Raw genomic sequence first — 25,932 nt, 5'->3', positions numbered from 1 at the left:
AACAGACAGAGTAAATAGGTTTAAGGGGCAGTTTTTTTTGAAGAAAGGCAGTACCAGAATCCATCGGATATCACAAACTCATTGGACCTAATAGTTTTGTACTGTTGTCTATAATCTCCTGTCATGGATACACAGAGATCTTCATAAGGATGAAATTTAAAGGTACAACACTCCTGTGTTACTTTTATATGGATTCTGACATGGCACCAAAAATGCCAGGCAATCAATACTGTCATATACATTGGGAAAAAATCTTACCTATAAAATAACATTATCAGATCTTCAACATGCAGTAACTTCTCATCTGAATCCCTCGGTTACTGCCTCCTGTCAGTACTACACTGGTGGTGGGGGTGGTGCGCTTGGTGTCAGCCTGGCTTTCCAGAGCGTGGTGTCGACCCATATTCTTCTAAATCAGAATCCTACCTATTGAACCAAACTGACACTTTGTAGGCTAAGACTTTGGCTAGTATGCACATGCTCCAGTGTCATTTCACAAACACATATTCAACAGGGAACTGATCAGCTATAACCTTTCAAATACAGGAGACATCTGAACCGGGTAATAAGCCTCAAGTGAAACCAAGTTACTGATGTCTAGTTCTGGTTCTGCTCGAAATATTTGGCTAATGGGCAGTCAGTGGTGAGGATGACTATTTATTGAGAGTAGCTGCCCCTGACATCAAAGCATGAAATGACCTAGACTTGTACCAATAGGGATTAGTAAAATATGAGTCAAAGGGAAAGCACCAAAGATTGGAATCAAAATGAACAAAGGAAGATGGTTATATTTGCTTTAAAGTTCCTCAGGGGAGTGTTCTCAGCCCAACCATCAACTTCTTTAATGGCCATTCAATTTCAACAGTGGAACCATGAAGTCAGTGAAGTGTTGATACTTTAGGTTTTCTTGCCAAAAATCACAGCAGAAGCACTGGTTTATGTGACTGCAACAATCCCAATTAGCTGACCACCAATTTCTCAGGGTACTTAGTGATTGGGATATGATGTCTGGACTCAGTGAACAATTAAAAAAATTGATATGACATTGCAAACGTGAGTGATTGTTTGGAACTAAAGCTCTTTGGAATGAGTCCGATACATTTTCTAGACTCCTGAGCAGGACTATCTCTCCAGATTATTCCTAATACAATGCTGGGACAGTTGATCATCTTCCTAAAGCTGATGAATAATGTTGCAGGAGTTTTCTCTCCAGTTAGCTATTTTTTTCAAGTATCATAGTTTAGGGAGAGGTCAGTGAGGAAGAAAGAGAACATCTTTGCAATGAGTGCTCTTCGTTTGATGCCCATTCTGGTGTGTTCCCAAATTTTGTGGACAGGGCTTAGAAGCAAGAACCCTCTGTAGACTGGGCATCAAAGGACACACTTGCACACCTGATGGGTAAGTTCTGAACTTCCAGCAAAGCTGGAGTCAAACCTAAACCAGGCCTCAGTTTCACATTCATCAAGTCAAATAGGGGAGCTCTCACGCATTCAAGAATCTGCAACATAGCAGCTTACAAAATAATTTGAGTTAAATTCATCCCCATATAGATACATTCATTTATTACACCCTAAGCATACATATAACAGTGATAAATTAGTGCAGTTTGTTCTCTCTTCAGACATTTTAAACTTTGCTGGTCACAGTAATATAATCAATTGGAGTTAATTTTACAAATCGCATCTTGTTCCATAAGAGATCACCAGAATCACAGCAATACTCCTGGCACTGTAGCACACACTGCAGCAGCTTAAACCGAACACCAGAAAACTGTTATAAAATCTCTACCCAGTAAAACACACCGATAATTGCTTAGACATACAAGATTTGATTACTGTCTACATTAATGGATTTCTAACATACCACACTCTCTGCTTTGGATTCACTTTAGTTCAGAAGGCTGAGGGGATGATGTAAGATTTTTAAACTAATTATATAATGTAAATAAAGAAAATTTTGTGCAGTGTGGGGGGGAAAAAAAACACTCCTTCATACAAACACTCGTGCAAATTTGGAACACTTTCCCATGATAGTGGTCAATTCAATCTTTCGAGATTGAAAGTGATAGGTTTCTGTTGCTGAAGGCTGTTACGGGATAGTTAGATAAATGGAATTGACACACAAATCAACATGACTAAACAGCATAGCAAACAAGTTCAAAGTGGCTGAATGTGTGCCTTCTGTTCCTAGTTCTTTTCTCTCCTGTGATGGAATCCTTTTGTACCCTTTCTATACTGTGCAAGCCAGCATGTACAAATATCTGGCAGTTCCAAAGTGTTGTTACATTTGAGTGTTCCCAAATATTAGCTATAGTCAATACTGAAGGGTAGAGATTGTGCTGCGTTTTCAATAGGTCACTCAAACATTCACAAAGTTGGACAGAAGTCAGAGGAGAATGTTGCTACTTTTGGGTTGATATTCAGATAATTAGGAGCAGGCTCCAACCTGAAAAGGTGCTTCAGTAGGCTTCAACCAGTTAGGACTTGGCAGAAGTCCAGGGAGCCAGCTGGTGCAGCTAAGCACTGAGGTCAGGGTTGAGGAGAATTCTAGGGGCAAAGGAAGTTTGCAAGAAGCAAAGTTCCATTAATATCTCAGTGCAACTGAGCGTGAAGATATACACACAGTATTTATTTTGTGTAGCTGAGCAAAATGATTAGGGTACAGAGAAATACGAGCAAGACTGGCTAGGTGAAGCTATAAATAAATCAAATTGTGCCAGAGTACTGGAATCCAGTTTCCAGAATTAAGGGGATAACTGGTTCAGAAAGTTGTGAACCACCAGAAGTTACCACTCGTTGAGACAAATTTTGACAGCAGGTATTTTTTTTTGAGGGAATTCTGAAGCTCAGCCTTTTTCAAAAAAAAAGTTGGGGGTGTGCACGCTGCCTCTCAGTGTCACGGATTCAGATTGATTCCATCCTCAGGCAACTGTGTGGAGTTTGCAGCTTCTCCCTGTGTCTGCGTGGATTTCCTCTAAGAGTTCTGGCTTCCTCCCACAGTCCAAAGATGTGCAGGCTAGTGGAATAGCCACGGGGAATGTAGGGTTGTGGGGATAGGGTCAGTCTGGGTGGGATGCTCTTCAGAGGGTCGGTGTGACCTCGATGAGCCAAATGGCCTGCTTCCACACTGTAGGGATTCTACGATTTTAAGAATGTTTAAGTTTTAAAGAAAATTTGATGACTGACTATCGATGTCTGGGGAGGTTGCTAAGAAATCTATGGGATCTGTCTTGCACATATTTGCTATCTGATACTTCTACAGGGTTTGCCTGTGAACCATATTTAACTCCGGTTAATTCTAGTTGTTAGAATAAAAATTGTATATATATTGTGGATTGTATTACTGTTCTCAGTTTATAGAGTAATGCTTGTTGTTTGAATAAAACTTTGGGATCTTGCATTGTTATTCCTTTAGTAAGGACCTGGGATGTCACACTTCTGTCGACTTTAAAGAAAAAGTTACTAATTCTTAGCAAGATCATAATACAAGTATGGCAGTCTGGTCCAAGATCATAACACTCCAGAGGAAAAGCAAGACTAGTCTTATCCAAGACCAAGACTGATGCATGAACTTGAGAAGATGAAGTAATATATTGATTAGATGATTTTTGAAAGCCAGCAAATTCGGGAGAAGAGATAAATGGAGGGGAAGAATTTTATAGTTTTGAGGTTTTTTTTTAAAAAAGAAAAATCAGTTTAAATTATTTTGCATCTCAATTTTAACAAAGTGAGGATCACAGGCAGAGTGGGTAGAATGGGAGACTTGGAGATTAGGATTGCAGTATTATCATCACTGTCAACTGGCCAAACAAATAGTGAGGAAGCTGCGATTAATAAAATACACTGCAATGATTTAATTTTTAACAGGACAAGGAAACAAGACTCTTCTTTACTTGGCATTTTCTTCCTGACAAGGATATGATGCTCTTTACTTCATCCTCAAATACACATGTGCACCCAAGGATTTAACCACAGATTCTAGGCAGCCAGAACACCACTGGAGTTTTCTCACTGTTCCAAATCAGAGCCAAAATGGGATAGCTTCAGTGTGAGATTAGCAAGTGTTAGTAATATAATTGTTAGGTTGTATTTTGCTTTCCTTCCTTCTTCCAGGCTACGTCTGTTGACAGCACTGAGGTCGTGGCTTGCAATCAGGTTTAATACAAGGCTCAAGTACAGGGTCAAATCCCCTCTCCATTTGGCTTTCTCCAAACTCCATTCCAGACTCAAATTTGATTGTTTCGTTCTGGATCAGTTCAATTATTGAGTTGAAAGTGGGAAGTTCATAGCAGCTGAGACCATAGTTCTCAGAAGGATCTGCCTCTAAGTCAAACAGCAGAGGAGGTTTGTGACGCATGATTGGTGCACTCCAGTGGCAGGACTCATCTGGGCTGGTATCACTGAGAATGGAACCTAATAATCAGGAATGAAAATCTTTGTTAAAACCTTCCTTCAGATACTATAATAAACTGTCTGCATGGTCTATCATATTACGGCTTGTACATTAATAGAGTCATAGAAATGTACAGAATAGAAACAGATCCTTTGATCCAACTTATCCATGCTGACCAGGTATCCTAAATATATCCAGTCCCATTTACCAGCATTTGGCCCATAGCCCTCTAAACTCTTCCTATTCATACACACATCCAGAGGCCTTTTAAATGTTGTAATTATTCCAGCCTCCACCACTTTCTCTGGAAGCTCATTCCATACATGCACCACCTTGTGCATGAAGAAAAGTTGCCTCTTAGATCCCTTTAAATCTTTCCCTCTCACCTTAAACCTGTCCCCTCTAGTTTTGGACTCCCCCTTTCCAAGGAAAGGACCTTGTCTATTTACCCTATCCATGCCCCTCATGATTTTATAAACCTCTACAAGGTCATCCCTCAGCCTCTGATGCTCCAGGGAAAATAGTCCCAGTCTATTCAGTCTTGCCGTACAAACCCTCCAACCGTGGCAACATCCTTGTAAATCTTTTCTGAACCCTTTCAAGTTTCACAACATTGTTCCTATAGCAGGAAGACCAGGATTACAGTATTCCAATAGTGGCCTAACCAATGTCCTATACAGCCACAAGATGACCTCCTAACTCCTATACTCAAAAGCACTGGCCAATAAAGGAAAACTTTCTTCACTACCTATCTACCTATAACTCCACTTACAAGGATCTATGAACTTGCACTCCAAGGTCTCCTTATCAGCAATACTCCCCAGGACCTTACCATTAAGTATAAAAGTCCTGCTCTGCTTTGCCTTTCCAAAATGCAGCACCTCACATTTATAAGACCATAAGACATAGGAGTAGAAGTAAGGACATTCGGCCCATCAAGTCCACTCTGCCATTTAAATCATGGCTGATGGGCATTTCAACACCACTTCCCTGCACTCTCTCTGTAGCCCTTGATTCCTTTTGAGATCAAGAATTTGTCGATCTCTGCCTTGAAGGCATCCAACGTCCTGGCCTCCACTGCACTCTGCGGCAATGAATTCCACAAGCCCACCACACTCTGGCTGAAGAAATGTCGTCTCATTTCAGTTTTAAATTTACCCCCTCTAATTTTAAGGCTGTGCCCACGGGTCCTAGTCTCCCCACCTAATGGAAACAACTTCCTAGCGTCCACTGCTTCGAAACCATACATTATCTTGTAAGTTTCTATTAGATCTCCCCTCAACCTTCTAAACTCTAATGAGTACAATCCCAGGATCCTTAGCCATTCATCATACGTTAAACCTACCGTTCCAGGGATCATCCGTGTGAATCTCCGCTGGACACGCTCCAGGGCTAGTATGTCCTTCCTGAAGTGTGGGGCCCAAAATTGGACACAGTATTCTAAATGCGGCCTAAGTAGAGCCTTACAAAGCTTCAGAAGCACATCACTGCCTTTATATTCCAACCCTCTTGAGATAAATGACAACATTACATTCGCTTTCTTAATTACGGACTCTACCTGCAAGTTAACCTTTAGAGAATCCTGGACCAACACTCCCAGATCCCTTTGCACTTCTGATTTGCGAATTTTCTCACAGTTTAGAAAATAGTCCATGCCTGTATTCTTTTTTCCAAAGTGCAAAACCTCACATTGAATTTCATAAATTTATCTTACATCACAGAATCCCTACAACGTGGGAACGGGCCATTTGGCTCAACAAGTCCACACCACCCCTCCAAAGAGCATTGCACCCACATCCAATTCCCTAATCTTTTCCTGTAACCTTGCATTTCCCATGGCTAATCCACCTAATTTATACATCCCTGGACATTATGAGCAATTTAGCATGGCCAAGCCACTTAACCTGCACATCTTTGGACTGTGGAAGGAACCGGTGCACCCAATGGAAATGCACATAGACACAAGGAGAATGTGCAAACTGCACACAGACAGTCGCCCCAGAGTGGAGCTGAACCCGAGTCTCTGACACTGTGAGGCAGCAGTGCTAACAACTGAGCCACCGTGCCACTAAATTAAACTCCAACTGCCACTTCTTGGCCCACTGCCCCATCTGATCAAAGTTCAGCTGTACTCTGAAGTAACCTTCTTGGTTGTCCACAACGCCACTGATTTTGATGTCATCTGCAAAATTACTAACTGTACCTCCTATGTTCACATCCAAATCATTTATACAAATGACGGAAAGCAGTGGAGCCAGCAGTGATCCTTGTGGCACATTGCTGGTCATAGGCCTCAGGTGTGAAAAGCAACCCTTCGACTCCACCCTCTGTCTTCTACCTTCAAGTCAGTTCTGTATCCAAATAGCTAGTTCGCCCTCTATTCTGTGAGATCTAACCTTGCCAACCAATCTACCATTAGGAACCTCATCGAAAGCCTTAATGAAGCCCATATAGATCATGTCCACTGCTCTGCCTTCATCAATCCACTTTGTTATTTCTTCGAATACCCAAACAAGTTAGTGAGACACAATTTCCCACACATGAAGCTGTGTTTACTATCCCTAATCACTCCTTGCCTTTCCAAATAGGTGTAAATCCTAGCCCTCAGGGTTCCCTCCAACAACTTACCCACCATGATTTCAAGCTCATGGGTCTATACTTCCCTGGCTTTCATTACCACCTTTCCTTAAATAGTGGCGCCACATTAGCCAACCTCCAGTCTTCTAGCACCTCACCTGTGGCTTCCATAACAAATACCTCAGCATGGGGCTCAGCAATCACTTCCCTAACTTCTCTGGGAGTTTCAGGGTACACCTGATCATGTCCCCATATTTTATCCACTTGTACACATTTTAAGACTAGCAAATCCATACTTTCATGCCTAAAAAAACTTAAATTGTTACATTCAAAGAGCCATTCACCTTTGGAGTCTTGCCTTCACTTAATGCCACTTTTACAAACTGCCTCCTGCCCTCTCTGTCTTGCTCACATGCTGGTTTACTTTCTTGACACCCTTGTCTCCCTCTCTCCCCACTCAGTCTCTTGGCACCTCTCTCTTCTCCCCCTCTCCCCTTCCCTCACATTCACTTGACACCTCTCTCTCCTCATTACTCACAGGACACAAGACTCCCTTCTTTCTATCTCTCACTCATGCACTTGGTGCCTCCTTCTCCCCTACCCAGAACCGTTCTCTCTCATTCTCACTTAGTCACTCAGTGTGTATTGTCTGCCCGTATTGCTCACAAAACAAAGCTTTGTACTTTGGTACTATGACAACAATAAATCAAATTGAATCAAATTTCACTCATAGGCTTGGTGCTTTTCTTCCTTGGCATCTTTCTTTCGGCACTTCTCTCCGTAATTCGCTCATCCAGAATTACAGCTGTGATACAGCATCTACGGGACCATTCGACTCAGTTGTGCCTCCAAATAAGTATCAAGACTTCTACTATTGTCCTGTGTTTTCCCCATACCCTTACATGTCATTTGAATAAAAACAATCATCCAAGCCATTCTGAATGCATAAGTTGAATTTGTTTCCACATTTGCCAGCAGCTCTTTCCAGACCAGAAGCATTCATTGCGTGGGAAGTATTCATTTGTTACATCATACTTGATTCTTTTGCAATTCATTTTAAGTCTCTATCTTCTTGTTCCTGATCCTTTTACGAGAGGGAACAGTTTCCCCTCATTTACTCTATCCGTTCCCTCATGATTTTGAAAACCTCAATTAGAACGCCAAGGAAAACAGTAACAATCTCTCTAACATATCCAAACAGCTGAAGGTTTTCATCCCTTGGACCATTCTTGTGAACCACGTCTGTACTGTCTGTTATGGTACACATCCTTCCTATAACGCGGCACCCAGAATTGTACACAGTGTTTGAGAAATGTCTTTTACAAGTTCAGATCACTTCCTTCCTTTTGTACTCTATGTCCCTATTAATAAAACCCTGGAAACCGTGCTTTATTAACTGTGAGCAGGTCAGTGGCTAGGAATTCTTCAGCGAATAACTCACCTTCTGGGCTGTTCATCATTTAAAAAGACAAGTACCTCACTTGCCTGGATGATTGCCTTTCCAACAACACTTAAGAAGCTTGACACCATCCAGGACAAAGCAGCCCACTTCACTGGTCCCACATCCATTTACCCTATCCCCAATGTTTAGAAGCAACAGTATGTACCATCTACAAGATGCAGTATACTGCCAAAGTTTCCTAGACAGCATCTTCCAAACTCACAACCACTACCATCTAAAAGGACAAGGGCACCACTTACTTGGGACACCATCATCAGCAAGTTTTCCTCAAAACCACACACCATCCTTGGAAATATATCACCATTCCTTCAGTGTCACAAGATCAAAATCCTGGGCTTCCCTTCCTAATGTCAATGTTGGTCTGTCTACACCAAATGGACTTCGGTGGTTCAAGAAGGCAGGTCACCTTCTCGGATAAATGTAGGTGGCATTTAAAATGCCGGCCCAGCCAGTGCCGCCCACATCCCATAAATGTGGCTCTCTCGATGCCTCTCCATCACATGGTCCCTCCTGTATTCACTCATTTGACATCTCACTCTCTTACTTGGCTGTTCTCTCAAACTCACTCAGTGCTTCTCTCTCTTTCACTCATCACCTCTCTTTCTCAACGTTCTCTCACAGCAACGTCCACTATCTGCCACTCAGCAGCTCTCTCTTCTTCTCAATCACTTGATGCCAGTCTTTGTTTTATACATTCAGCTGCACAATATGCAGCCTGTCCCTTAATCTCTCACTTTCCGACAACCAGGAGCAGCTCTATAGATTAGAGTGATTATAGAAAATGATTACGTGCTTTCTTACCTTGAGTGTAGTAATGAGCCTTGTACTTTCCATAACGCACAGCAAAAACTCCCAGTTTTTCGCTGGGGGTGACTGGATAGTAAAACATGGCCTTCCTCTTGCTCTATAAAGAAACAATGTACACAAAGGATTGTTGTTGAGAACATACAGCAGACAGGAATAAGAAGTAATTCCTTCTACCCTGACTGCAGGTTGAGGCACAGAGTTCCTTTGCCTTCCAGTCGCCAACAATAGCTCTGATTGCACAGTGTTCCATCTGCCCTGCATTATGATGCATTATCTGTAGAGGCACTCAGGGCTCGCAGTGAAACATGTGCGGCCCTCTGAAGATAATCAGTGTGTTAGCAGATGGCTCAACTGTTTGTCGCCAGCAAAAGAGCAAAGATAGGGGTTAGCAGAAACGTTTTTATTCACTGGGGTGCTATGTTACAACCTGCAAGTTGTGTGGGAAGTGGGAAGTGATCTCCCTTGTAATGAGAAAGATTAAACTGCAATTACATTGCTGCTTTTACTACCTCAGGAATAGCTCTGAGGTACTCAATAAATAATTTGGAAGTGCATTTACCACTGCAATGGAGGAAACCCAATATCCAATTTACACAGAGCAAGGTCACACAACTAACACAAAAGGCAGACATCTAACCCCAACCCACCTTCTTATGCTAAGACCTGGCAACACTCATGAAACAATAAGTTCTAAATATAAAAATTTAAAATGCACCTAAAAAGATGCCTCTCTCTCCACCCTGGTTAGAATCTGTTCAGTGAATAGGACCAGAGGACACCGTTTAAAAATAAGGGGTAGGCCATTTAGAACAGAGTTGAGGAAAAACTTCTTCACCCAGAGAGTGATGGATATATGGAATGCTCTGCCCCAGAAGGCAGTGCAGGCCAACTCTCTGGATGCTTTTAAGAAAGAGATAGACAGAGCTCTTAAAGATAGTGGAATCAAGGGTTATGGGGATAAGGCAGGAACAGGATACTGATTGTGGATGATCAGCCATGATCATAATGAATGGCGGTGCTGGCTCGAAGGGCCGAATGGCCTACTCCAGCACCTATTGTCTATAAAACTGAGCTCTGTCCATACAGTGTGGCTCATAGTAACAATTTTGCCTCTCAGTCCTGGTCCAGAGATTTCAGCTCAAAACCTCACTTTGCAAATTACACCTTCCCTGGTGAGTACCACCTACAATGATTGATCCAAAAGTTAGGAATGCAGTTCATATCGCCAGTGTGTCAGTGATAGGCTAAGTTTTCTTCCCTCAGGCCAATTTCTACCACACAGAACTGCCCCATTGTCTCCCATCAAGCCAGCAATAACACTCAGGTGTAGTAAATGCACAATGACTTGCTAAAGTTGAGTTGAATGCTGAGGCACAGGGTCAGAAAACTTTAAAGTGAAGGGGGATATTCAGCCCACTGCATCTTTATTGACACAGTGAGCTCCTGCTCCTCTGCTCTTTGCCCAGACCATTTTTGCATTCTTCACCTTCAACGATTATTCTGCTTTTCCCTTGCCTCATACTTTTGAGGTCAAGCAGCCCTTAAATTATCAAAGCCTTGCCCAAAAGCATTTCTATGAACCTCTGCCTTTTGCTCTTTTGATCATGATTTTAAGCTAATACCTTCTAGTTACTCACTGACAAGTGGCAATAATCATTCCTCATTTCATCCAAGCCTTGTTTAAAAGTTTATCTTGTCTCTCACTGTAACCAAATTCTTAATATTCACTGTCATTACTGAACAATGATATCTGTGGTTCAGTCACATACAGAACCGAGGATTTCATTTTTAAAATTTAATCATTTCAGTAACTTGCTTTCTCCTTACTTACCTCCTTACTTTCCTACAGATTTAAGTTTCTCTGCTCCAATTAAAGATTTATAACTTCAGGTACAACTTTCTCCATATGTATTGCTTCAAGATGTATCACTTCCCTGTTCCTCTATATTAAATGTCATATGACGTTTCTGCCCAACTACCAGCAGTACTTGACAGTTTCCTTTGTATCACATACCTTTCTTTTTATGACATCTGCAAATTGTAATATTGTGTCTTATACTTTACTCCAGACCACATATCAAAGATAGAGTCAGAGGCAGATGGAGGGACAGGCAGATTGATAGAGAACAAGAGGCAGGCAAAGATAGATTAAAAGAAATAAACAGGCACAGACTAGCGGCTAGACAGAGATGAGTCAAAGCCCTAGAAGGTGACAATCTGCACCTTGCCATTATTGAAGAGGATATCACTCATGTCATATCCATCCAGCTTGACCTGTGGAAGCTTTGCACCGGAGATGCTGGCAATTGTCGGAAGGATATCCAGGGTGCTGGCCAGCTCATGGGTTACACCTGTAAACAGCACAAGAATATTATCCAAAACATGACATATATTTCTGGTATGTATTAATCCTGAATGTCTCCATTTCTGCAACAATGTTTAATTCCAACATTGTTAGTCCTACCCTCCATTGTTAAAACAGTCTGAATACCACCTCTACGTAGAAAGAAATTCAGTATAAGTGTACTTCCAGTTTCTAAACAAAAGAGGGTGTTTCCAAAGAAAGAAGCAATGGTCAAGAAATGTAATCAACGGCATCAATTTGATAGAAGTTGACAAGGTTGACAGAAAACTTACTTCCAATGTTGGAAGAGACCAGAACAATGGCATGTAATCTTAAAATTAGAGCCAAATCATTAAGGAATTAAATTCAGAAACACTTTTTAAACACGAAGGGTGATGGAATTCTTCAATTCTCTCCCCCCCGAGAAGTGCTGTGGATGTTGGGTACATAACTGAAATTGAAATCAACCGATATTTGTTGGGTATGGAGGGATACGGTACAAAGACAGTAAATAGAGGTGAGTTGTAGATAAACCCCCAGAACAAGTATCAGGGGTTTCCTTAATGTAGGAGTATATTACTGCAGATGCTGGAATCTGAACTGAAAGCAAAAAACGCTGGAAATCACAGCAGGTCAGGCAGCATCAGTTCAGGGGTTTTCTTTAATGTTGTGTCCAGTGGAATGGTTTATAATTGAGTGGAATCCCAATTAGTGTACCGTTTTCACAGCCTTGGGTTAACAGCAAAATTACATTTTTGTGCTTGGAGCTTAAATAATACTTAGGCAGTTACATAGTCACAAACCTGGAGTGATCCGGCCAGGCCAATAGGCAATAGCAGGTTCCCTCATTCCCCCATCGTATGTTGTGCCTTTGCCACACCTCAACAGCCCTGCATTCCCGCCACGTGACTGTCGCCTCAGCTCCGGGCTGAAAAAAATGTAGCAAGTCAATTAAGTGCAGCTTCTTGGTCTCTCAATCACATGTTAAAAAGGAGACAACAACGCTTCGGGAAACCCAATGGTTTTTGCACCTCGTGTCAGATAAATGACTAAAGTTCTATCTACACAATCCCCCAATCAAACACAAGCAAGCCAGGCGCATTACAAGTTACATCAGGGTAAAGCTGCCTCCCTCTACACTGGTCTGATGTTTCTAATGTCTGACATTGCTCTGAACATGAGACTGGTCAGTCATTTCAAATGGATGAAAGCTTGCTCCCAGTGATAAACAATCCAATTAAAGCTCAGAGATTACCAGTGTTGGGTTACAAGATTTAGTGCAGCCCAGCAGAAAGCAGCTGTCATGTTTATACATACAAAGGTCTGATAATAATTACAGCACAGAGAGAGGTAATTTATTCCACTGAGTCTATGGTGAATCTCCTAAAGAGTAATTTAGCTAGCCTTGCTCCTTGGACATTTCCCCGAAGCCCTGAAAATATCTCTTCTTCAGGAGCTCATCCTTTTGAAGGCATAACTGAACCTGCCTCCCTTCCCTCTCAGGTTGTACATCCAGTTCCTAACTAGCTGCTGTGTATTTGACTGTTTCTTTAGGTCACCTCTGGTGCCCATCCTAATGCTCTTAAATTACTGGGTCCTTGACACTTCCATCAACTGGTGACATACATGCTTATTAGTAACAATGGTTGTAAAATTTTACGGTAAAGAATAGTATGTGACTGGCATGGAAGATTTTCAACTTGAGCTTACTGATCTGTGTGTCTCAATAACACAGTGTGGTGTATGGTGGTGGTGAGTCCATGATAGGCTTCCTATTCATACTGTATATTTCTCACACATGTAGCAACGGGTCACTCAGTAGTAGCTCCGGAGCCAGAAGGTGAAATTCCACAGACAGCAGGATTCCAGTACAGAAATCTGAGAGGGTCTCATTCTACTAGTATGACTGACATCCTTTTATGAGGTCAGCTGCCCACAATACTCTTCCACCATACAGGATTAACCCCACTTTTCGTGATTTCATCAACATATAGTTCTGGCCATGGAAAAAGCTTTAACGCACAGTCTAATACACTCTGAATCAGGGTACAAAGCCTTACACTACTTCACAACATCCTCCAAAGGAAGTGAGAAAATTCCGAACGTTGACTTCCAACCTAGCACAGCAGCAACTCACACTTGCAGACGCAGAGCAGTAATAGAACATGGTAATGCTCTGGTTATTTCACTGGGATTATGATCCAAAGAATGTGGCATAAAATCTTACCTTGTTAATTGTGAATTCAAATTCAGTTTAATAAAGAAAAGAAATAAAAATTTAATCCAAATAAAAACAGCCCAGAAGGATGTTGGATGATTCTAAAAATCCAATCAATGTGTCTCAATACTGAGGTACTTTAGAAAAGAAAATCTGCTGAACTTGCTTAAGCTGGACTACATGTTCCATAAAAGTGCCACTGACTCTCAATTACCCTCCAAAATGGCCCAGCAAGACGTCATCTGTATCAAATAGTTGGAATGCAGTGATTTAAGGAGAAGATCCACCTCCACTTTTTCCAGCAATTACGAATGGAAAATAAGTGGCAGTACCACGCAGGTATGATTAAATAGAACGAAAAACATTGTTTTAACAAATCGCAATGACAGATAACAAAGAATCTGAATATCTCAAATTCACCATACCCATTGTCACTAGTGAAGAATATAAGAGTATTATTCTCCACTCCAGCATCTCGTAAAGCATCTAATATCACCCCCACCGAAGCGTCAAATTCCATCAGTGCATCTCCCAGAGGGCCCCTCTTGGACTTCCCTGTGAAACCAGCACTAGCAAATTGGGGATAGTGGGTATGCTACGAAGAAAAACAGAACATTAGGAATTAGTAAAATGTGGTTTCTGCACATTCATGAATCTTATTTGTGTCAGTTCCCTGTGCAATGCCTTTTGGAAGAATCTATCGCGAAGTCCATGAGCATCTGATGCAAATCACCAAAGCAGAGCAAAGGGAACTGTCCATTAGAGAAGGAGTTGTCCAAGTCGGAAAGACTAGCGAGGAGTACAGAACACTCATGAGCAACATTTCAGAACAACATTATGACCAGTGGTTGCTAGTGGGAATATAATTGTGTAGTTTCAATTTTGAATTTATTCATTCAGTTATCCCTCTGACCACTGTCAGAAGCTAAGGCCTCACGACATCGATATATTTCTGCACTGTCAAATGAACTGTGAATGATACATTTTGGCACTAAAACCGGCCCTACGCTACAAGGCTACACAGGTTCAAGAACTGCCACCTTCTAAAGGGTAATTAGCGATGAGAAATAAATAGTGGCCTTGCTGGTAACATCTGCATCCCATGACTGAATTTTAAAAGGACTAAAAGCTTAGTTTTAAGAAGTTTCAGACTTTCAGGAGGAAGTGTTACAGAGATAGAGGAGTTTAGGAAGGAAAGTCCAGACCTTAGGGGCTAATCAGCTGAAGGATAACCTGCAGTGATTGAGATATGTAAGTTGGACATAAGTAAGAGACGTTAATTTGGCAGACTGCAATGAGGTAGGTTAGGAATGGCAAGGCCAGAGAAAGATTTGAATAAGAGGATGACAATTTTAACTTCGGCAAAATTTCACCTTGACCTGATATAATGCACCAGTATTTCAAAGTACCATGAAGATGTCATACTCACATGTGATGCATAGTAAAGGAAGAATGGTTTCTGCTGCTTTGCTGCTTTCAGAATGAAGTGTCTTGCAAAGTTATCATACAGTCGAATGAGCTTGGGAAAGTAGACTGGCTGCTGGATAATCTCGTCATTCTTGAACACAGGCATAAGGACCACATCTTGGTCACACTTTCCATAGCACTTGGTGTCTGGTGGGAAACAAGTCAAGTTCTGGCAGGGCCCCTGATCATGGGAGTAGGGGATGCCCAAGAATTTATCAAAGCCCTGATGGATGGGTAAGTAGCTCCCATTGAGCCCATAGCCCAAATGCCACTTACCCACCATTGCTGTTTTGTATCCTTGCTGTTTTAGCAGTTCAGCGATGGTGGTTTCATTTAGTGGAAGACCACCCTTTGATGAAGGGTAGAAAACGCCTGGATAAACCCCTGACCGAGTAGGGTAGCGGCCTGTCAGCAAAGCTGCCCTAAGGGGTAGAAGCAAAATATGAAAATTACTGATCAATATAAAATTAACTGCCTACACTAGATACCCATAATTATACTGGGAAACCTCAGCGTAGGCCCAAAGTGCAGTACGCCAGAAACTGCCAACAGTATGAGGTATAGACACATCTTCAAATATTTTTGCTGCATATTGTACATTGTAGATCATTCAAATTAATCACTGCAATTCACTAATGCAACTTATTCATTGCAAATTACATTCTGGCATGTTGTACTTCATCAATAGCATGCTACACTGTTAGACACGCTGACTTTAAGAACTGCTAAATCAAAGCCTCATGTGCCCACTCAAGTTGCAGCAAAATCTCCTTTATCACTGCTCGTAGAACAGCTGGCTAATTCGCGCTGGTGTCCTGGGAAGTATTCGTTTCTCAATCGATGCCACAAAGAGACTATTCAGTTGTTAGCAGGCTGCTGACTGCTGGAGTTTGCTGTGACAATTTGGTCATTGTATCTCCTACAAGGTTATACTTCACAAATAAACACTTTGGACGTTTTAAAATCAAAGAAATTGCTTGAAAATTTGAGTCGTCATATTAATCAATGCAAATTATTGCACAGCTAAATATGACTGCATTTTAACCAATGCATAACACTGGATTTAACTACTGCAGATGGTTACATTAGTTAATGTGGATTGTTGCAAGTTAATCAATGCAAATTTATCAGTCTACTGCATGGCAGATTGTTGTAAATCTGGACATTTGATAATAATAATCAATTCATCAGCACAGATTACAAATCTGCTCGTTTCCACCGCACGCCCAGGTCTCACCGGGATGGGCTGCAGACACTGGCTGCACTGTAGAAGTCGCTGAATCTCCGGCCTTCCGCCGCCAGCCGGTCCAGGTTCGGGGTCTGGGAGCTCGGGTGCCCGAAGCAGCCCAGGTCGCCGTAGCCAAGGTCATCGGCCAAGAACAGCACCACCCCAGGTCTGGAAGCAGCAACAAGCCCGAGACTCGGTGTCAGCAGCAGGAGCAGGAACGGTAACATCAGGCCGGAGTCAGGAATACAGGAAGAGTAATAGTTAAGGGTTAAGAGGGTAATACAGCGGGAGCAATAGTTAATTGGCGAGCGAGTAATAGAACGTCACCAGGCCCGCGAGACGACAGCAAATGTGCACAAGCTCACCCTTAACGTCTTGACGTCATACACAAGGCCTACACTGCGCGTGCGCACCGTTGAAAGAAACTGAAACCAGCGGGAGACGAGTAGACCGATGGACGGATGAGGGCAAATCAGGGAAGAATAAAAGCTAATAATCGGGGAAGCATAAGTAGGTGAAAATGGGTTGGCTGTGTTGAAAGTTGCCCTTGGGCTGACGTGGGGAGTGGGGTTAAAGGATGTGGAAGATGATTACAGAGATAGTAGGAACTGCAGAGGTTGGAGAATCTGAGGTAACACGGTGTAGAGCTGGAGGAACACAGCAGGCCGAGGAGCAGGAAGGCCGACGTTTCCTGCCTGAAGCGTCGAGACCCGAAACGTCAAACTTTCCTGCTCCTCTGATGCTGCATGGCCTGTCGTAGAAGATGATGTCTGGGTTCTGAAGAACTCCTGTCCCTAAATGAAAAATGAGATGCTGTTCTTCCAGCCTGCACTGGAGCACTGCTGCAGGCCTGAGATAGAAATGTTGGCCAGGTGGTGTGTTGAAGTGGCAGGCAACTGCAGGCTTAGGATTTTTTAAAACAGGCAGAATGTAGGTATTCTGCAAAGCAGTCACCCAGTCTGTATCATTTCCCCGCTTACAATGAACAGTGAATACAGTAGAATAAATTAAGTGAAGAGCAGGTAAATTGCTGCTTCACCTGGGAGGGTATGTATAGGAAAAGAGAATTTGGAATAAGGAAAGAAAACTTTGGAAAGAGAAATGGAATCTAGGACAGGAAATAGGAATTAAGCTTATTCTTTCACGGATAATCGGAAATAATTAGATTAGGGGAAAAAGTTTAAGCACTTTTGCTTGATATTCAGCAGCATTGCCATTTCTGAATCCCTCACCATCAGCATCAATGTCCTGGAGTTACTCTTGATGAAAAACTTTACTCATCACCCACTTAAAAGTTACTTAAATGTTTGCCCTGGGAATTTGCATGTGCAAAATGTTATGTCACAGTGACATCAGACCACATGGAACTGGAGAATGGGGCTGCCAACCTTCAGATGAAATGCCCAATCAGTGTAAAGTTAGTTTCAATAAAACCTATTGGTGTTCCCTCACAAGACCGTAGACTTTGCACTCTTACATGGTGACAACTGTGGCCACCTGAGATGAACATGCCACCACCATCACAGACTTTATTAGCAAGTGTATAGAGGGCTGCATGCCAGAGAAGGCAGTCTCTGTTCCCAACAAAAAGCCATAGATGAATGGGAAATCCATTGCCAACTGGAGACCAGGCATGTAGTGTTCAAATCAGACAATCCTGACCTTTACCAATCCAGATATGACCTCTGTAAGGCCACTAGGGATGCTAAAAGGTAATATCAGATTATGTTAGAGGCTCAAACTAACCACATGGATGTCTGCCATTTATGGTAAGGCCTACACGACATAATGGGCCACAAAATAAAGCAGAACAGAATAGCGGACAAAAATACATCCCTCCCTGATGTGCTTAATGCATTTAACAATGGGTTTGAACAGAAGGTGAGTGAAATAGTTCACTTGCCCAGACAGCCGCAGATGCACCTGTACCTTCAGTCACCACTCCGGGCATCAGATTGGCCTTCTTGAGAGTGAACCCATGAAAAGTGACTGGCCCAAACAGAGTCTTCGGCTAAATGTTCAGATCCTGTGTAGATCAGTTGATGGAAATATTTGCTGACATCTTTAACCTCTCCCTGCTACAATCTGAAGTCCCCACCTGCTTCAAGAGGGCCACCATCATCTGGTACCAAAGAAAACACATGCAGCATGCCCCAATGCTTAGTGCCCGGTGGCTCTGACCTCCATAATTATTAAGTGCTTCGAGAGGTTAGTCATGGCTCATATCAACTGTAGCTTACCCACCTGCCTCTATCTCTTGCAATTTTCCTACCAGCGCAACAGGTCCATGCCAAACACCATTTCCCTATCCATGCACTCATCCCTGGAACATCTGGATAATAAGGATACCTGTGTTGGACGTCTGCTTAAGACTACAGCTCTGCCTTCAACACTGTAATCCCAACCAAACTGATCTCCAAACTCTGAGAACTAGGTCTTGCTCTACCCTCTGCAACTGGATCCTCGACTTCCCGACCCACAAACTATAATCAGTGAAGACAGACAACAGCATCTTCTCCATAACAATCCTTAACACCGGTATCCTGCAAGGATGCGTACACATCTCCTTACTGTATTCCCTGTACAGTCATGACTATGGCCAAATTTTGTCTGAACTCTGTACAAGTTCGCTGACAATGTCACCACCGTTACTGGCTGGAAATCAAAAGTGATGAGGCAGAATTTAGGAAACAGAGTGTTTGGTGGTGTGGTATAAGGATTAAAATCTCTCCCTGAATGTAGAAAAACTAAAGAGCTGATCATTGACTTCAGGAAGCAAGGAGGATGGCATACCCCTATCTACCTCAATGGAACTGAAGTGAAGATAGTTGAGAGTGTCAAGTTTCTTGGAGTGATTATCACTGCCAATCTCTCCTTGACCACCCACATGTGATGGTACGGTTAAGAAGTCACAACAATGCCTCTTCTTCCTCAGGAGGCTAAGGAAAATCAGCATGTTCAAAATGACTCTGACCAAATTTTATAGATGCACTATAGAAAGCCTTCTTTCTGTATGCCCAGGACCGTAAAAGCCAAGTCCATCATGCAAGTCAGACTCCTATCCATCAACTCTATATGCACTCTATATGTTTCTTGGAGTGATTATCACTGCCAATCTCTCCTTGACCACCCACATGTGATGGTACGGTTAAGAAGTCACAACAATGCCTCTTCTTCCTCAGGAGGCTAAGGAAAATCAGCATGTTCAAAATGACTCTGACCAAATTTTATAGATGCACTATAGAAAGCCTTCTTTCTGTATGCCCAGGACCGTAAAAGCCAAGTCCATCATGCAAGTCAGACTCCTATCCATCAACTCTATATGCACTTCTTACTACCTTGGAAAGGCAGCTGATATCATCAACGACCCCTCCCACCTCTCCAACCTGTTCTATCAGACAGAAGATACAAAAGCTTAAATTCATGTACCATCGGGTTCAAGAACAGCTTTTTCCCTGCTGTTATTAGACTTCTGAATAGACCTTCTCAAATTTCAAATCTAATCTTGCTGTTTATCCACCTTCTTTGCAGCCATAACTTTGTATTCTTCGCTGTGTTCAATCACTCTATGATTCTTGTATGTTATGATCTGCATGTACTGCATGCAGAACAAAAGTTTTCACTGTACCTAGGCACATGTAACAATAATAAATCCACAAAATGGAACAAGAAGTGCCCAGCAACAACTTGCATGGCTAATTTGCACACCCAACTGAGGAGGAAGAAAGGCAGGCAAAAGCTGCAAAGAAACATGCAAAAACCAATGAGAAGAACTGTATCAATACAAGCAGCAGGTAAGGCAATAGACAATAGGTGCTGGAGTAGGCCATTCAGCCCTTCGTGCCAGCCAGGCTTATCTGATCATCATCAATGATCTGACATCTGATCATCAGACCAATAGAAAGAGCACCACCAGAAATCACACAGGTAACCTATGAATTCTGCCTTAACCAACCTACAAATGTTTAGATGATACTCAGCGCCATATGGCCCAACAAAAGCAGAACCATTGTAGAGGGTGCAGAGCTATAAGAATACTGTGACATATACCAGAACTGTGCAAAAAATGGACCAACTACTATTTAGAAGCCTTGCAACGAGGTGCAAGCAATCTTTGTAGACAGAAAGGCAGCCCTGCCCACATGGCAGAAAGCAATAGTTGTGTGTTCATTAAGGAGAGTATCCTAATCTTCATCCATTCAACTGTGCTGCTCAGTAAGAGGAAACCTATGTCCAAAGTCTGCATCAGGCAGTGTTACAACACCGAGATAAACAAATTAATTGAACTCTACGCGGGTTGGCTGCAATTTGTCCTTTACAACACTGTACTCCAGCAGTGTTTGGAAGAACAATACCTCATCAGTATTATTGATGACCTTTTAGTATACAGTGCGAGATTGGGTTCCATAAGCTCTCTGTTAGGACATCTGTCCGAAGATGCATCAGGAACACCAGGATATTTCCATGCACCTTACTGATGTATAGCAATCAGTATGGTGGCCTCTAATTTCTCATTCTCCCCAGGGTTGGTTTCTTCTGCCCTCCTTTTTAGATAGACAGTGTAGTGTCTTGGCATTTAGAGATCGTTTTTGACATTTTGGCTGACTGTTTTTTCCTGCTCTTTCGAGGAGGACCGGGAGCTCAATTGATCCACCTCAGTGGTAGGGATTACCTCTTTGAAAGCTATGTTTTCATTCAGAGTTCTGTGAAGTCATATCTTGATAACAGACCAGAAATTCCCAGAGAATTTTTCTAATCCAATGTAGCATCGTATAGATTACTTTATTCATTCACGGGATGAGGGTGTCACTGGCTAGGCAGCATTTATTGCCCATCCCTAATTGTCCAGAGGACAGTTAAGAGTCACCCACATTGCTCTAGGTCTGGAGTCACATGTAGGTCAGACCAGGTAAGGATGGCAGTTTCCTTCCCTAAAGGATGTTAGTGAACCAGATGGGTTTTTCCAATAATTGGCAATGGATTCATGGTTATCATTAAATTCTTAATTCCAGATGTTTTATTGAATTCAAATTCCACCATTTCCATGTCAGGATTTGAACCCATGTCCCCAGAATGTTATTTGGGTCTCTTGATTAACAGTCCAGCGATAATACCCCTAGGTCATTGCCTCCCTTATTGGTCGTGTTCTAAGCTCACTAAAGTAAATGTTATACTTCAAGCCAAAAGTGAAGCTGAGAAAAGGGTACAGACCATAGAAAAAAACCCTCCTGGGAAGGAACAATTATTTATATCTAGCCCAACTCAACACCACTCTGCTGCTACAGGGCACACAAGGTAGCTTAGCTCCTGGCTAACTGTTGATAGTCTGAAATTTGTGAACCTAACTTCCGTTCCTTACTTGGGCACAAACATGGAGTGCCATGGTACAGGACAATGTAAAACTACACCAGAAAGAGGAACATTACAGGGCAGGTCACCTCTAACCTACAAGGCAGAGTCTCAGCCTACCTGTACTAGAAAGAGCATTCCAGGTTTGACTTGAGGACTAGCAGCACAAGGGGTTAGTACCTTGTCTGCAAACAAAATTATATTGATCAAAGGAACAAAAGAGCTTTGACTTTGTTAAAGGAGAAGCTGTTACTTGGACATACTCTTGATCATCGGGGGTGCTGTGGCGACACAACAGTTAACAGATTGCACTGCATCAACTTTCTATAATCTCCAAAGGAACACTGCACACATGCAGGGTGATTGGTAAATATTTGCCTCTAAATCACAGATACTGTGGGGATGGTGTTGGCATGTGTGGAACACAGTGTAAATGTTGCATATAGTCCATGAGGATAAAGATGTGGGAGGAAATGTAAAGTAAAGAGTTACTTGCATCTCTGCACGTTTGACGCAGGAATAAAAATTGATTAGCTCATTTGGCTTGTTTGCACTGCTGTGATACCAACACCATGGGTTCAATTCATGCATCAGTTGAGATTACCACGAAACACTCTCTTTCGCAACCCCTTCTGATACCTGAGACATGGTGACCCTCAGGTTAAACCATCACAGTTGTTTCTGTCTAGGAAGTGAGCAGCTCTATGGTATGGTAGGACAATAATGACTTTACATTCAGATACTGAGCATTTGCAAAAAGAGCATCAGATCACATGAAACTGGACCCTGGGTCTATATGCCTTCAGACAAGATGGCCTGCACATCACCTATGTATAGTTAGGTTCAAGAAAAGAAACACTTGCTGTTCACTAAGGTCCATACACTGTTTTACTGCAGTGAGCCAGCCAAATATAAATAATGTAGTTGGAAGAACAGGTCAAAAATTGTGTATTCTGCAGTGATCAACTGACCTTCTGATTCCGGAAAATCTATTTATAAGACACAAGTCAGGAGTATTGTCCACTCGACGAGATAACAGTTCCAACAAAATTCAAAGAGCTCGATGCCATCCAGATCAATGCAGACCTTTGATTTAGTGTCTTATCCACCATCTTAAAAAAATCACTGGCTTCAACAGGAGCACACTGTGGTGACAATGTGTATCATATACAAGATACACTGTATCAGCTCATTAAGCTTCCTTAGTCAGCATCTTCAAAATGCACAACCTCAACCACTTAGAAGATTAAAGGCAGCAGGCAAATAGGAATACCACCACCTGCAAATTTCCACCAATCTGACTTGGAACAACATTGCCATTGCATCATGTCACTGGGTAAAAATCCTAGAGCTTCTTCCCTCCAGCACCCTTTTTTCTTAAAGAAAAGAATGTCTATGGGATGTAAATATCACTTTCAAGATCAGCATTTGTTGTCCATTTATAATCTCCATTGGTGGTGAAATGATTGCATTTTCTCTTTGGGAGATGGCCATTAACTGGCACTTACATGGTGTGAAAATTACTTGCCAGTTATTATCGCAGGCCGAATATGGTCCTGATTTGGTCATGGACTGCTTCTATATTTGAGGAGTTATGAACGGCATTGAATGCTCTAATTGTCAGTGAATACACCTTTTCAGCCTTGGTTAAAGTAATTGTTGAATATTCTTCCTTTGTGCTAGGCATGTTTTTTTTCTCTCTGATTCCCATTGGTTTCAGTTTACAACAGTTGGTCAAATCCTGCCTTGAAGTCAAGGGCAGTTACCTTCACATCATGTCTTCAATTCAGGTCTTTCGCCCATGTCTGAAACAAGGCTGTTAAGATGCCTGGAAGTGTGTGGCTCAGGCAGAATCCAAACTGAAATTTGATGACCACATTATTGGTGAGTACTTACCATTTGATAGCACTTTCAATGATGTCCTCCATCACTTTGCACATGAATAAGAGCGAACTGTTGAGATAGTAATTGGTCAGATTGCGCTTTCCCTGTTTAAGTGGCCAGTATTTATCTTTGCAACTTTCAATATTATTGGGTTGATGTCATTGTTGCAGCTGTACTGGAAATGCAAGTACAGCAATTGGGACTTACAGCTTTTGCTATGCAATGCCTTCAATCATTTATGACATCACACGGAGTGGACTGAAAGACTGGCATCTGTGATGCTGGTAATCTTAGGTACTGTCTGAGATGGTTGATCTACATAGAACATAGAACATTACAGCACAGTACAGGCCCTTTGGCCCTCGATGTTGTGCCAACCTGTCGTACCGATCTCAAGCCCATCTAACCTACACTATTCCATGTATGTCCATATGCTTATCCAATGACGACTTAAATGTACCTAAAGTTGGCGAATCTACTACCATTGCAGGCAAAGCGTTTCATTCCCTTACTACTCTGTGAGTAAAGAAACTACCTCTGACATCTGTCCTATATCTTTCACCTCTCAATTTAAAGCTATGCTCCCTCGTGCTTGCCGTCACCATCCCAGGAAAAAGGCTCTCCCTATCCACCCTATCTAACCCTCTGATTATTTTATATGTTTCAATTAAGTCACCTCTTAACCTTCTTCTCTCTAATGAAAACCGCCTCAAGTCCCTCAGCCTTTCCTCGTAAGACCTTCCCTCCATACCAGGCAACGTCCTAGTAAATCTCCTCTGCACCCTTTCCAAAGCTTCCACATCCTTATAATGCAGTGACCAGAACTGTACACAATACCCCCAAGTGCAGCCGCACCAGAGTTTTGTACAGCTTCACCATAACCTCTTGGTTCCGGAACTCGATCCCTCTATTAATAAAAGCTAAAACACTGTATGCCTTCTTAACAGTACTGTCAACCTGGGTGGCAACTTTCAAGGATCTGTGTACATGGACACTGAGATCTCTCTGCTCATCTACGCTACTAAGAATCTTAGCATTAGCCCTGTATTGCCTTCTGGTTACTCCTACCAAAGTGCATCACCTCACACTTGTCTGCATTAAACTCCATTTGCCACCTCTCAGCCCAGCTGTGCAGCTTATCTATGTCTCTCTGCAACCTACAGCATCATTCGTCACTATCCATCTACTTGGCACTTCTGGCTGAATATAGTTGCAATTGCTTTAGCATCACATTTAGCATTCATTTTCTGGGTTATCCCATCAATGACAATTGGAATGTGCCTCCTCCTTCAATTAGTCATTAAATTTCCCTCAGCATAGGGAGGGGTCTGGAACGAACAGACAGTTGCCATTAGATTAGCTTTTAACCCCTGATTCTTAGTGACTGCAAGTTTTACCAGCTGATATGCAGGGATTTGAATCCATGTCTCCAGATTACTAGGTCAGTTACATTACCGTGATGCCACCCTCCATAATATCAATGTAACTGGAAAAACTCTAGACTGGACAATCTACTGACTGGAAGCTCTGTGTGCCACCTGAAGGGAATTGCTGCAGCCAGTGAAGATTTCAGTGAAGCAAATGGTAGAATTCTGTTAAGTGAGTTGAGCTCTAACATAAGGGACCAGCAGGGAATACCGGTCCAGGAAATGAACTAATGGGAAAAAAAAATCACTGGATATGCCAAAGGTAGAAGAGAGGGTTATAATAAAGAAAGCCCCTGACAGGCCCATGTTCGTAATAAGACGACATGGGTTATATGAGGTGATAATGACCAGTAACACCTTCGTGTGTCTCGAAATAGAAGGAAAGGAAACTGGAAATATCAATCTTTGGGCATCTAGCATTTAACCCTCAAGGTATCTCTGTCAGTGGGTGAGCAACCAGTCCTTCTCCTAATTATTTTGCTTCTAATGGATCTCCATACTGAAAGCAACCTGTAAAATTATCACTGTAAACCACAATCCTATAGTGGATTGCCACAGTTTAGAAATTTACCAACAGTCCAAATTGACAGGAACACATTACCTACAATCCTGCAAAATAAAAATCTGAAGAAGGGTTTAGGCCCGAAACGTCAGCTTTCCTACTCTGATACTGCTTAGCCTGCTGTGTTCGTTCAGCTTGACACCTTGTTATCTCAGATTCTCCAGCATCTGCAGTTCCTACTATCTCTGAAACAGCATTATAGCCCTGGGTCTATA

At 42.2% G+C, this 25,932-nt stretch overlaps 1 protein-coding gene across 1 annotated transcript; it reads right to left on the bottom strand.

Annotated features, from left to right (window-relative positions):
• Positions 1-1,545: 1,545 nt before the first annotated feature.
• Positions 1,546-16,882, bottom strand: arsa (arylsulfatase A). The gene is made up of 7 exons (XM_048553843.2): positions 16,505-16,882; positions 15,230-15,689; positions 14,226-14,395; positions 12,386-12,510; positions 11,462-11,589; positions 9,233-9,335; positions 1,546-4,412 (listed from the first exon to the last, which is right to left on the bottom strand). Exons 1-7 carry the CDS (start codon positions 16,720-16,722, stop codon positions 4,114-4,116), a joined length of 1,503 nt encoding a protein of 500 aa, XP_048409800.2. The 5' UTR covers positions 16,723-16,882; the 3' UTR covers positions 1,546-4,113.
• Between the last annotated feature and the right edge of the window lie 9,050 nt (positions 16,883-25,932).

The sequence above is a fragment of the Stegostoma tigrinum genome, chromosome 25 (assembly GCF_030684315.1).
Source record: "Stegostoma tigrinum isolate sSteTig4 chromosome 25, sSteTig4.hap1, whole genome shotgun sequence".
NCBI lineage: Eukaryota > Metazoa > Chordata > Chondrichthyes > Orectolobiformes > Stegostomatidae > Stegostoma > Stegostoma tigrinum.
The sequence above is the reverse complement of the archived record's forward strand: the minus strand, read 5'-3'. Positions and strand labels throughout refer to the sequence as shown.

Coding starts and splice junctions, on each gene's coding strand:
- arsa (XM_048553843.2), bottom strand. CDS start 16,722: ATGTTACCGTTCCTGCTCCTGCTGCTGACACCGAGTCTCGGGCTTGTT. Junction 11,590..12,385: donor GCCTGGCCGGATCACTCCAG/GTTTGTGACTAT, acceptor TGCTGTTTACAG/GTGTAACCCATGAGCTGGCC. Junction 9,336..11,461: donor TCCTCTTCAATAATGGCAAG/GTGCAGATTGTC, acceptor GTTTCTTTATAG/AGCAAGAGGAAGGCCATGTT.